The 14,553-nt window shown below is 41.9% G+C and overlaps 1 protein-coding gene across 1 annotated transcript in view; it reads right to left on the bottom strand.

The window, feature by feature from the left end:
- SAXO1 (stabilizer of axonemal microtubules 1) overlaps positions 1-14,553 on the bottom strand; it is a 112,350-nt gene that overhangs the window by 28,136 nt on the left and 69,661 nt on the right. The window contains exon 2 of the mRNA XM_027616224.2: positions 4,960-5,139. Within this exon, the coding sequence (XP_027472025.2) occupies positions 4,960-5,139 (180 nt within the window). The remainder of the gene's footprint in view (positions 1-4,959; positions 5,140-14,553) is intronic.

The following is a 14,553-nucleotide window of genomic DNA, read 5'->3' as shown; positions in this document are numbered from 1 at the left end:
GTGGTATATATCTACAATGGAATATTATGCAGCCATCGAAAGGAATGAAATCTTGCCATATGCAACGACGTGGATGGAACTGGAGGGTATTATGCTGAGCAAAATAAGTCAATCAGAGAAAGACATGTATCATGATCTCACTGATATGAGGAATTCTTAATCTCAAGAAACAAACTGAGGGTTGCTGGAGTGGTGGGTGTGGGAGGGATGGGGTGGCTGGGTGATGGACATTGGGGAGGGTATGTGCTATGGTGAGTGCTGTGAATTGTGTAAGACTGTTGAATCACAGTCCTGTACCTCTGAAACAAATAATATATGTTAAAAAAAAAAAGATAACAGGAAGGGAAAAATGAAGGGGGGGAATCGGAGGGGGAGAGGAACCATGAGAGACTATGGACTCTGAGAAACAAACTGAGGGTTCTAGAGGGGAGGGGGTGGGGGGATGGGTTAGCCTGGTGATGGGTATTAAAGAGGGCACGTTCTGCGTGGAGCACTGGGTGTTATACGCAAACAATGAATCATGGAACACTACATCAAAAACTAATGATGTAATGTATGGTGATTAACATAACATAATAAAATTTTTAAAAAAAGAAGATTCTCCTCCTGTTCCTCCCTGCTCACATGCTCTCTCTCAAAAAAAAAACAAAAACAAAAACAAAAACAAAAACCTGAACTAGATTGGAGCTGCCACTCAAGACAGAGAGTTTACGTTTTGAATCAAATCAAATTACCTCCTATCTGCCTTAAAAAACAGTAATATTAATAAACTCTTCGGAGGAATGTAAAAAAATATCCAGAGTCTTTACAACGTAACTTTAACAATGTACAGGATCAATCTAAAATCACAGACATACATACAGGAAAACGTGACCCATTCTCAAGAAAAAAAAAAGATAATCCTGAAGATCAACTTCAAGCAGACCCAGATATTACAATTAGCAAAGATTTTTAAAGCAGCTATTCTAACTATGCTAAGTTATAAAAAGCAAAATAAGGTCATAATAAATTAAAACGTAGGATATTCATAAGAGAAATAGAAATCATCTAAAAATAATCAAAGGTAACTTCCAAAACTGAAATATATAGTATCTGAAATAAGACAGTCACTAGATGGGCTTAATATCAAAATAGAGCTGGAAGAGAGACTCTGTGAACTTGAGGACAGATGAATAGAAACTATCGATTTGAAAAACAGAAAAAAAGGACTGACAGAAAGAAATGAACAGAGTCTCAGAGACAGAAAAAGTACTTGAAGAAATAATGGTCAAGATCTTCCCAAATTTAATCAAAGACACACAACATCAAAGGCTCCGAAATTGCCCAGGCAAGTCTAATGCTGAGACGTCTTTCTGCATTTCTTCTTAATTCTTGGGACCAATCTACAGGGCAGGGGAGTAGGTATATCCCCAAGGGTATAGCTCTGGGTAGAGAAGTATGTATTTAAACAGAAAATGGGTGAAATTCAATGAGTAGGGAAAGACTTAGGCCCACTACCCATTTTCCTGCTTTTTTCCTAGCATTTGAAGAGGATTCCAAATGCCTTTTAGCTCTTTTCACTACCAACTTGCAACCCCCTGCCCTTGAGCCAAACCCATCAAGTCAGAACCCTATTCCATCTTCCCTCCTACGCCTTCAGTTTACTCTCCCCATGGTCCCACTCCCCTTAGGATAAAGATGTAACACCCTCTTGAAGACTTACTTCTTTCCTCTCAGGTTATCCATTCCACCATCCTTAGAAATCTGCCTTAACTAACAAAATAATGTCCCAGAATGGGGCCCAAGTGTTTTACATGGTGACATGGCTAAGGGGAAATGAGGCTTGAAGTGCAAACCTCTTATTCATAAACTGATCTCCCGTCTATCTGAACTAAAGGCAGATCCTATGGAAGAAAATCACCATGGGCTGCAAGAAACTGCTTATAATAGTAAGAAGGGCTAAAAATCACAAGCATTCCCCTCATGGCACCTGCTGTAAATCCCTAAGATTTACAGTCAGTAAGAGTTGTGTGCAGCTGTAATCATGCCTCATGCTGGGATGATAACCTTTCCAGAAACCAGGTGTTTTTTTGTGTCTGGGCTTAATCACCAAACTCAGCCAAGCCCTGAGCCACGTGACTTTTCATCCAGCAGGTGGCAGCCCCATGTCCAATCTCAGAAACTAAGTTGGGTCCCTTTACATAGAGAAGTGGGTGGGATGTTCAGGTAATAAGAATTCTAAGGGCAGAGCAGTGACAATCCATGCAGATAGAGGGGTTTGCAGACACAGGGGTGACCCATCCCTTCCCCCAGAAGCCTCTGGTGGAGCACTCAGATGATGATTTCTCTACATTTCTTCAGACGGAATAGTCTGCTATATATACAAGTACACTGATCAGAGTCTCTGCTAAGTTTAAACAGTTCAGGAAATATGCTTGGTAAAATCTTGGGTTTTGTTCATTTATCTCAATAAAAGCTCACTTAAAAAAATTAATCCTGAGAGGGACATAGTTTTATTCTCAGTCTATGAAAACTAGTGCCCAGCATGGCAGGCATAGGGCTGAGGTATGATAAACTTGAGGTACAGGTGAGGGAACAGATTCCCTCTGCTCATTTTCCCCCTGGGTTCTGTCTCTGGGGAAGGACATAAAGAAGCATTTCTGCTCTTCTTCCTTCCCATGGGTAACCTTGCTCCCGCCACCTTTTCTTTTAAGGCCCTTATGGTCACAAACAACTTGTTTGGGACATTCTTTTAGTATCTGCAGCTCTCCACTTTGGCCACATTTTGACATGAATGATATTGTCAGTCTGGCTCTGGCAGGGACAGAGGGAACTTCTGGGTGATAGGTTTATGGCTCTTAGTGACATGAGACAAAGATAACTGAGGACGGGTCAGAGGGGAAGTTTTTGTTTTCGAAAAGCACCATCAGGAGGAAGGAAGGCATGCGGGGCTCCATCTGGGGACCTCAGAGCTAGGTGATGCGGCAGGGCTCCTGCTGCAGAGAGAGGATTTGTCCTCATCCCCCTAAGCTTGTGGACAACAAATAAAGAGCAACCTCCAACATCCAACCCTCAAAGCATCCTTCCTGGGACAGAAAACCTACCCCTAATATAACAACATCTGAAGTTGTCCTGTCTCAATTTCCGGCATGTGGGGTATGAAGAGAAGACCAGCACCTAGAGGCTGAGTGTGATATTTACAAGCTATTCCTCAATGCTGCTCTCATCTTTCCCTACCGATTACATGTCTCTGATACATACGCCTAGGACTCTTCATCAGCACTGACCATAGTTTCTTACAAGGAAAAGCAATGCTCTAGAACGGTACATATCTCTAGTGGTCTTCAGACTCTTAGAATCTAAGAGTGCTGTTTTCTTGGTAAAATGAAGCCTAAACTCATAATGTTTTATAAGCCATAGGTTGAAAAAAAGGTTGCATAAAATATATATTTTAGTACTCAGAAACATTGTGCTTAAACCAAATCATTTAGAGATCTGTCGAGCATAAAGATGATCTGATTCGGGGTGGGGGCGCGGGGGGGCGCCAAGGGGAAAAAAAAAAAAGAGATGATCTGATTCGAGTCATAATCTCAAAAGAGGATATATCCAGGCCCATCGTGGGGAAAACCTGGAGGCAGAATGAGTTAGAGCCATTCTGCTTCACCTGAATCATCTGGGACCTTTACTAGGAAAGCACAAAATTATGAGCAAAGGGGGAGCAATAGGAAGAAAATTTACCAAGTCTTGAGTTCTGTAATGTGCAAGCTCTGTGCTGCATTAATTTACATGTTCTATGATCTCCTCCTCCCAGCAATCTCGCCCTATAGGGATGAGAAATGTCGGAGGCAGAGAAGGCATCCCTCTCTCAGGTCTCATCTGGGTTCTAAGTATACAATCTGGGACACTGCTCAACTGCACTCAAAGATGTTTCTACTCCACTGGGTCACCAATCACAGGTCACCACCCAGAGGTCACTAACCAAGTTGTCAGTGGCAGATTCTTGCAACATGCAGAGCAGACCTGAAATTGATCAGTCTCCCCACCCTCTCAATATAGATACCTCTGCAACCCTACCACACTGAGCCAACGGCTCAGTCTCTAAAACTCGATTCTCTAAAGAATCTGTGTTTGGAGGTCAAGAGCAATTTAAAAGGAAATGCCATTGACCTTTGAACAATGTAGAGGTAAGGGATGCTGACCTCCAATGCAGTCACAAATCCACATATAACTTTTGACTCCCCCAAAACAATTCCTAATAGCCTACTGTTAACTAGAAGTCTTACCAGTAACAGTCATTTAATATATTTTATATGTGATATGTATTATATATATTGTATTCTTACAATAAAATAAGCTAGAAAAAAGTTAGGAAGAAAATAATAAGAGAAAATATTAACAGTACTATATATATTGAAAAAAAACAAAATCCACACGTAAATGGACCCATGCAGTTCAAACCCATGTTGTTTAAGGGTCAGCTGTAGTCTTTGTTCATTCTTGAAGAACATCCAAGGGGATCCCAATTCAAAGTCCACGGCATAATTCCCAGACGGCTCCCTCTGTATCATAAGTTTCCTTTCACCACTATCATCATCACTACGAGGCCCAAGCTGACCTGGAGCTTAGGTGCCAAAGTCCAAAACTCACTTTCTAGCAGCAGCCCCCCTCCCCCCCAACTGTGTCATCCCTTTATATGTTACTTAACCTCCAACCCTTTGCTATGTAGATCATTCTACCCTTCCTCACCCCTAGACCGGCTGCAACAATTCTTTCTCTGTAAGAAGAGGTTGGGGAAAACTGAGCAGGCTAACAAATGTAGGATTTCCTTTCCGAGATACAGTATATTAACATTAAAGACTTTGATACTATACATTGACTCTGTACATTGATGCACTAAGACTGCACATTATATTCATGCTGTGTACATTAGCCCTGGACATTATTCGTATGCATTCATATATTTATTCTTCTTGCACTCACCTTGATGTGGTCAGGCCTTCCATGGGTATGGACCCTTTCTGGTACTCCAGCTTGGGCTTAAAGGATTCTCTGGGCAAGTAAGAGTGATAGACAGGGTAGTTCTCGGTGTATTCGGAGAGAAGACATGGTTTCTCTATTTTATCGTAAATCTTGGTAGGGAGATGTGGACAGTGATGCCGCCTATAAAAAAGACATGAAGTTAGGTCTGTTACCTTCTTGGAAAGAACATATCCAGTCTGACAATGCCACCTCCTCAAAATGAGACCCCAGGTTTTAAAATCAAGACTGCCAGCACTGAAAACAGGAACTTAACTTTCCTTTTCTCTACTAAACTATGACGTGGACAGGATTTTTTTAATGATGTATAATTGCAATTGGCTAATCATCAAAATTCTTTAAATCACAAAATTACACACAAGCATGACCAATATTCAACCATTACAGATCCCATACTGCCTGTTTAAATACGAAATACTTCCGGTACCATAGTGGGTAAATCGCTGGGGTCCTGAGCCCTTCGAGTGATGCTCCCAGCTGGTCTCCAGATCACTCAGCAGTTAGGATTCAACACCTGAATTGACAGTGTGCTGCAGGGCTGTGCACTAAGCCTTTCCTAGTGGGCTGGTTCCTGGGTCAACTCAGAATGTCACCTTTCCATACAAGTGGCATCACGCAGAGCAAAACCACATCAGCTCTGAGTACGCTACACACTACTGACTATGGGAACCTGTTTCACATTGAAAGTCTGGCTCATGTTTCCGGTCTCGCCTCAGCTACTGCCTCCATAGAAAGACTTCCACTGGTTATCTTCTGCCTAAGATACACCCATCAGCCCTGCCCTGGCACACAGGATCTCTCATCCCAGTGCATGCCTTTCCCATTGCTTACTGCTGTCATTGGCAGGTTTGCTGGTGAGTTTCTTCATGGTCCGTCTCATCTATCAAGCTCAGGACCTTTTCTATCATGCTCACTGCTGGAGCCCCTTATCCTGTCAGGTACATAGTAGGCTGTCAATAACAATTACTGAACAAATGATGAAATACATTAATAAATTATTAAATAAATGTGATGCCTCATTATACAAATAGATGATAGAAAATAATTTGAAAGAAAAAGAAAAAAGGAAAAAAATTTTTAAAAAAGAATTTGAAGTTATAATTTATGGTGAGTTTTCCCATTTTACACGCATGGTAATAAATGAATCTTATGATTCTACTTATTGCTGGACAAAACACAGCTGTTGGAGCTTTCAAAACCTAAACAGTATGTCAGTTATTCATATGCCCGCATACAATTCTTCTAACCCAGCTGGGGCACCCCTTGTCTTCAGGCGCCAGCACATCTACAAACCTGCATGTTCGTGAGTTCCCACTTCCTTCTATCAAGGAACAGCACAGAATGGCATATTTTTAAACATTTTTTACACTGATTTTAATTAGAGAAATGAAAATACACAGTATTCTGGGGCACCACATGGGGGGAGAGAAAGAGAGAAACAGAGAGAGAATTCATCACTGTTCATCTAGAGCTATTTTCCAGGCAACAATTAGCATGCTATCTATTCCTGTTGTAAGTTCAACCCTCTATATAAATGTTGCTGCCACCACCGTTCTTACTTACATACTTCTCTTCAACCTCCCAGGCCCTAGAGAAAATGATCAACACCTGTACGGTTCATATGGCTAGCACTGCATATTAACAAGTACCTTTAAAGAGATCCCTATTTGCAGGGCACCTGGGTGGCTCAGTCGGTTAAGCATCCACACTTAGTGGGGAGTCTGTTTGAGACTCTCTCCCTCTCTCTCACTCCCCGCTCCCCATACTCACTCTCTAAATAAATCTTTAAAAAAAAGAGAGAGATCCCTGTATGATTTTTTTCTCATTTGTAAGTTTGTGTATCAGAAAAGCCTTAAGATGGCATAAACTTGCCACATTTTTTTTAAAGATTTTTAAGTAATCTCTACACCCAATGTGGGGCTCGAACTCACAACCCCCAGGATCAAGAGTCGTAGGCTCTACCAACTGAGGCAGCCAGGCACCCCTACTTTTTATTTTTGTTATTACTAAAGTACTACTCATTCATGGTAAATATTTTAGATTCTCCTAATTATTTACAAGGAAATCGTCCATAAATATGCTGTCCTTAGGGTATTGAGTTTCAATGTTAAGTAATTTAATAAAAGTTTAGTTGTCCTTTTTCAAAATGTACATTATTGGCATTTCATGGACAAAGATGATTGTGTATTTAATATTTTATATATTTAATAATATTATGCCCTAATCACAGGTACATAAGTTGATGAGTGCTTTAATCTTCTGTCCACTCAAGAGGTAATTGTTGTGTTTGCACAGTAAACAAAATAACCATACCCCATGCTATGTAAACATTAGATATTATTACCATTTCTGTGTTCACAATCCACCCAATTATCTGAGTTTTCACCCTGAACCAATTAGCAACCTATCATTTTAGGATTCCTACAAACCACAAATCAAAAGCCAACAACTGCCGGCTACCAAAAATACCTCCACCAATCTATTTTGTTTACCCACTCTCTGAGAAAAAAGTCAAGATTTTATTAAGAATAACTGATTCAGGCACTTGCAATAAAATCAACCCCCAGGCATAGCAATGTTTTCCCTCTCCAGTGCCCTTCTTTAGCAAACCAGTAAAACTTTGTTTTTATATAGCCCCCCTTTCCATGTTACTTTTTTTGACTTTACAGTATAAAGACTTATTCCTAAAGAAAAATAAATTCCATGGCAAAATACTACATTGGGATTGGTATCATGAGAGGGGATTTCAATATTGCAACAAGCTTCCACCCAGACACCAGTGTTCCTTTAAGACGAATGTTATCTATCTCTGTGCGGGGGGGAGGGCAGGTTTTATTTGACTCGTTGCTAGTTAACTAAACTCTCACTTTGAAGTATCAAAGACTCTTACTTGGAAGTAAACGTTTCACTACCTGTCTGCTCCTAGGGCCACCTCCTTTGCCTTACCTGTAACCCCAAACCCTGAGTATCCCTCTCAAGTCACCAAGCACCCTATCTCCTCCTTCTCGGTCTGCCCATCCCTTTCCTAAAAGGGAAATCACTTCAGTTCTTAATTTTTAGCGGACCTAGTCAGTGATTGAAGAACACGTGTGGAATCACCATGTTTGGGGTATTTTAAAGTAAGGCTGGGGGCGCCTGGGTGGCTTAATCTTTAAGTGCCTGCCTTGGGCTCAGGTCATGATCCCAGGGTCCTGGGATCGAGCCCCGCATCCGGCTCCCTGCTCGGCGGGAACCCTGCTTCTCCCTCCCCCACTCCCCCTGCTTGTGTTCCCTCTCTCACTGTGTCTCTCTCTGTCAAATAAATAAATAAAATCTTTAAAAAATAAAGTAAGCCTGAAAGTCATGAGCCAAAGAAAGGAGACTTCTTCAAACTCTCTGATACTTGCATCCTCTGAGGAGCTGCCGTGGCCACCCTGTTGGGAGCACATACTCCAACCAGCCTAGATGGGGCCACTAGGCAGAGAAGGCAAAGGGGAGAGAGGCTTCCTTACCAGAACTCTCTAAAGTCTTTCCACTCCAGAATTTACTAAAGAACCACAGGAAAAAGGAAATAATCCTGACTTTTTCTGATATTTGGTAAAGGGAATAGTGGAAACCTTTCAACAGAACACAGAAAAGGTTAATAATAGTTGACTCTGAGCACTGACTCCAAGCTAGAACCAAGGAATTTTAAAAATTAAATTTTAAAAGGAGCCCTGAAGAAAATCTGATCCAATGTCCTTACAATGCTGACAAAAAAAATCAGAAGCTCAGAGAACAATATACATGACCCAGCGATGGACAGCATCTAGTTCTCTTTTGCATCTGAATGACCAGATTCATTTCCTGACATTTAGGTCTCAAGGAACTGTAGAATGGATGAAAGAACTTTAAAGATATGACAAGTACCTCTAACATAGCACCACCTGATAGAGACAGAAAGCAAGCCAGGTAGGAGAGCCACACACATCATTTTAAATGTTCTAGGAGCCACATTAAAATTGTAAAAAGAGATAGGTAAAATTATTTTTAATATTGGATTTTAAAATCCAATATATTCCATTTCAACATATAATCAATATAAAAAAATTAAGATATCTTACTTTCATACTACATCTTCAAAATCCAATAGGTGTTTTACATTGACAGCACATCTCAATTAGGAATACCACATTTCGGGGCACCTGGGTGACTCAGTCAGTTAAGCGTCCAGCTCCTCATTTCAGCTCAGGTCACCATCTCAGGGTCGTGAGATCAAGCCCCACATTAAGCTCCACACTCAGCGCAGAGTCTGCTTGAGATTCTGCCTCTCCCTCCGCCTCCTCCCCTCCCACCCCTCACACGCACACTCTAAATAAATAAATAAGCTCTTTAAAAAAAAAAAAAAGGAATACCACATTTCAAGGGCTCAGTAGCCACATGCAGTGGTGGCACTTGGATGCTGGTTTTCCCTGCGGGTGGAAGAAAGAAAAAGATACCTAGAAATATTTTTCTTGACTATTATAGTATTTATCTCCTCCTTAGACTCTCTGACCTGCCTTCATGGGACATAAACAGAGGTCTTAAGAGACATGAAAAAATTGAATTTTCCCTACTTCTCACTCCACAGAGCCAAGCTTCAGTTCCACGCACCTGTGATGCTCTCTGGAGCTGCTCTCTTTCCTGCCACTTCCACATTCCTAAAATGCTCCTCCTTCTTCAAGGCCCATCTTGAAAGCCATCCCTACCACCACCACCACCCCCCCCCCCAAGAAGCTACTAAAAATACCACTGCACTGTCACAGGCTTTGACTCACTCTCTTCTCTGAGTGTGCATGGGTGCATGGCTCTGTGTCCCTACCTCTTTCGGGACACTTTCTGTACTGCCTTGCACGGGCATCTACTCATAAACTTTCAGGTCAAGAGTTCTCATGGCTGCAAACACAGATGTTCATCATGGCAAAAAGCTGATGAAAAGCATGGAAATTCTTTCTGCCACCAACAAGCAGCATGGATAATGGCCAGTGTACTCTAACTTAGGACTTCTCAAGCCAAGAAACTTCTAATCCTCTCTTAGACAATAACCTGCTTCTAAACAATATAGCATCTGTGGATATCAATGACTTCTCTTGCCTCTATCATGGTGTTCCAGACTCCCCCCACCCCCAAGCTTAGCTTGGTGTGGACAGTGAAGAAGGCTCTCTTTCACTCTGGAAGACAGTGCACGTGGCAGAAAGGGACTCTGGAGGCAGGAAGATCTGGTTTCCAATTTAAGCTCTGTCACTGACTGCTTGTGTAATGTTCAGGGGTTTTTTTTCCTTAGTTAACTTAACTGTTCTGAGCTTTCATTTCTTCCAGATCTGTAGATAACTTCTACTTAGTAGGATTGTGTGGATTAAATCAAATACTAGAGATAAAATGCCTAGACAGTCCAAGGCAGGCAGTCTGAAATTAATAGGCTGTTTATTGAGCAATTACTATCCACCACATGGGCTAAGAGTTTTATATGTTATTCCGTCTAATCCTCACAGCAATGCTACAAGCAAGACACTATTAACCCCATTTTATAAACATGAAACTGAGACATAGGAGGTGCTATTTTGCTCAAGGCCACATAGCCAGACTGCAGTGAAATCAGGACGAAAACCCCAGATCTTCTGCCTGATTCCAAAGCCTGTGCCCTTAATCATGGCCATATACTTTGTGGTTTCAGGGGGTGCTAACCTGTACTAAATACCTGTTCCCTGGCTGCTAGGCAGGTATTAGGCAGTTCCTAGACCTGCCCTTCCTCTTCACTTCACTCAGAATCTTCCAAAGCAGGATACGCTCCTCTTTCCCAAGGGCCCTGAAACTATTCTGAAACAAACCAACAAATACAAACAATTCTAAATACTCTTTAAAATTCTGACCTTGGGGAGCAAGATGGTGAAGGAGTAGGAGACCTGGATTTCGTCTGGTCTCAGGAATTCAGCTGGATAGGGATCAAACCATTCTGAACACCTACGAACTCAACAGGAGATCGAAGAAAAGAATAGCAACAACTCTCTGAACAGAGAAGCGACCACTTTCTGGAAGGTAGGACGTGCGGAGAAGTGAATCCGAGGCGATATTCGGGAGGATAGACGGCGGGGGAGGGGGCCTCCGTCAGCCGCTTCTGGCAAGTGATAGAGCCGCGGAGCACAAAATCGGAAATTTTAGAAGTCGGCTCCGCTGAGGGACGTCGCTCCAGTGGCTAAGCGGGGGGTGGAACCCTCGCAGGACACTGTGGTCCCAGGACCCTCGGGGTCACAGAAAGACTGGGGGTGCCCGAGTGCGGCAGAGCTCCCAGGTATCACAGCAGAGAAGCCAGCTGCAGAGACGGAGCCGAGGCACGGGCTCTCAGCTAGGGGTTGCCATAAACCGTGATCCGCGGCCCAGTTGGGCCACTGCTCCTCCAGCAGGGACCCAACAAGCAGCAGATCCAGGGAGACTCCCCTTCCTCCCCCGGGAGGAGCGGCGCGGGAGCGCACCGCAGGGATCTGCTGGGTTTGGAGACTCCACACCGGGTCATGAGCCAAAGAGAGAAACGCTCGGTCACAGGCCGGGTGAGCACGGAGTGCAGCTGAAGACCGGGGACACAGGAGTGACTGACTGCTTTTCTCTGGGGGCACACTGAGGAGCGGGGCCCGAGATCTTGGCTCCTCCGGGCGGAGATTGGGAGGCCACCATTTTCACTCTCGTCCTACAAAGCTGTACGGAGAGCTTGAAGGGAACAAAAGTTCCCGAGAGCAAACCCAAGCAGATTGCTTAGCCGGTACCCACAAGGGCGGGGCAATTCTGCCTGCCGCAAAGACATGTGGGAACCACGGCAACAGGCCCCTTCCCCAGAAGATCAGCAAGAACAGCCAGCCAAGACCAAGTTTACCGATCAATGAGAACAGCAGAACTCCAGCACTAGGGGAATACTGCACGTAGAATTCAGGGCTTTTTTCCCATGATTCTTTAGTCTTTCAAAGCTAATTTTTTTAATTTTCTTTTTTTTTTTAATTTTTCTTTTTCCCTTTTCAACCAACATCTTATCAATCCCTTTTTTTAAAAATCCTTTTTATTTTTTCATTTTTGAGGCATATTCTATCCCTTCATACAAGTTACCCTTACTTTTGGTATATATATGTGTATACACACACACACACACACATATATATGTGTATATATATATACACATACATATATATGTATATATATATATAAGTTGTTCTCGCTTTAAAATTTTGGGAGGCACTTTCTTCTAACAGACCAAAATAGGCACAAAATCTAGTGTGTGTCATTGATCTATGCACCAGCCTGATCATATCTGATCATATTCTGTTTTTGTTTTGTTTTGTTTTTGTTTGTTTTTACCTTATTCTTTTTCTTTTTCTTTTCCCTTTCCCTATCTTTCCCCCTGGTTTCAGGTCTCTTCTGATTTGTTTAGTGTATATTTTCTGGGGACGTTGTTACCCGGTTAGCATTTTGTTCCCTCATTCATCTGTTCTCCTCTGGACAAAATGACAAGATGGAAAAAAATCCCCTCAAAAAAGAACAAGAGGCAGTACTGACTGCCAGGGACCTAATCAATATGGACATTAGTAAGATGTCAGAACTAGAGTTCAGAATGATGATTTTAAAGATACCAGCTGGGCTTGAAAAAAAGCATGGAAGATATTAGAGAAACCCTTCCTGGAGAAATGAAAGAACTAAATCTAACCAAGTCAAAATCAAAAAGGCTATTAATGAGGGGCAATAAAAAATGGAGGCTCTAACTGCTAGGATAAATGAGGCAGAAGAGAGAATTAGTGATATAGAAGGAAAATAAAGAAGCTGAGAAAAAGAGAGAAACAACTATTGGATCATGAAGGTGGAATTCGAGAGATAAGTGATACCATAAGACAAAACAACATTAGAATAATTGGGATCCCAGAAGAAGAAGAATGGGGGAGGGGGGGCCGAAGGTTTACTGGAGCAAATTATAGCAGAGAACTTCCCTAATTTGAGGAAGGAAACAGGCATCAAAATCCAGCAGGCACAGAGAAACCCTCTCAAAATCAATAAAAATAGGTCAACACACTGACACCTAATAGTAAAACTACGAGTCTCAGAGACAAAGAGAAAATCCTGAAAGTGGTTCAGGACAAGAGATCTGTCACCTACAATGGTAGAAACATTAGATTGGCAACAGACCTATCCACAGAGACCTGGCAGGCCAGAAAGGATGAGCATGATATATTCAGAGCACTAAACGAGAAAAATATGCAGCCAAGAATACTATATCCAGCTAGCCTGTCACTGAAAATAGGAGGAGAGATAAAAAGCTTCCAGGACAAACAAAAACTAAAGGAATTTGCAAACACGAAGCCAGCCCTATAAGAAATATTGAAAGGGGTCCTCTAAGCAAAGAGAGAGCCTAAAAGCAACATAGACCAGAAAGGAACACAGACAATATAGAGTAACAGTCACTTTACAGGCAATACAGTGGCACTAAATTCATATCTTTCAATAGTTACCCTGAATGTAAATGGGCTAAATGCCCCAATCAAAAGACACAGGCTACCAGATTGGATTAAAAAATAAGACCCATCGATATGCTGTCTGCAAGAGACTCATTTTAGACCCAAAGACACCCCCAGATTGAAAGTGAGGGGGTGGAAAACCATTTACCATGCTAATGGACACCAAAAGAAAGCTGGGGTGGCAATCCTTCTATCAGAAAAATTAGATTTTAAACCAAAGACTGTAATAAGAGAGGAGGAAGGACACTATATCCTACTTAAAGGGTCTATCGGACAAGAAGATCTAACAATTGTAAATATCTATGCCCCTAACATGGGAGCAGCCAATTATATAAGGCAATTAATAACAAAAGCAAAGAAACACATTGACAACAATACAATAATAGTGGGGGACTTTAACACCCCCCTCACTGAAATCGACAGATCACCTAAGCAAAAGATCAATAAGGAAATAAAGACTTTAAATGACACACGGGACCAAAAGGACTTCACAGATATATTCAGAACATTCCATCCCAAAGCAACGGAATACACATTCTTCTCGAGTGCCCATGGAACATTCTCCAGAATAGATCACATCCAAGGTCACCAATCAGGTCTCAACAGGTACCAAAAGATTGGGATTATTCCCTGCATATTTTCAGACCACAGTGCTTTGAAACCAGAACTCAATCACAAGAGGCAACTTGGAAAGAACTCAAATACATGGAGGCTAAAGAGCAGCCTACTAAAAAATGAATGGGTCAACCGGGATATTAAAGAAGAATTAAAAAAATTCATAGAAACCAATGAAAATGAAAACACAACTGTTCAAAATTTGGGGATGCAGCAAAGGCAGTCCTAAGAGGAAAGTATAGAGCAACACAAGACTTTTCTCAAGAAACAAGAAAGGTCTCAAATACGCAACCTAACCCTACACCTAAAGGAGCTGGAGAAAGAATAGCAAATAAAGCCTAAACCCAGCAAGAGAAGAGACATAGTAAAGATCAGAGCAGAAATCAATGAAATAGAAACCAAAAGAACAGTAGAACAGATCAACAAAACTAGGAGG

This window comes from Zalophus californianus, chromosome 13 (genome assembly GCF_009762305.2).
Source record: "Zalophus californianus isolate mZalCal1 chromosome 13, mZalCal1.pri.v2, whole genome shotgun sequence".
In the NCBI taxonomy this organism is placed as follows: domain Eukaryota; kingdom Metazoa; phylum Chordata; class Mammalia; order Carnivora; family Otariidae; genus Zalophus; species Zalophus californianus.
This window is presented reverse-complemented; position numbering and strand designations above follow the sequence as displayed.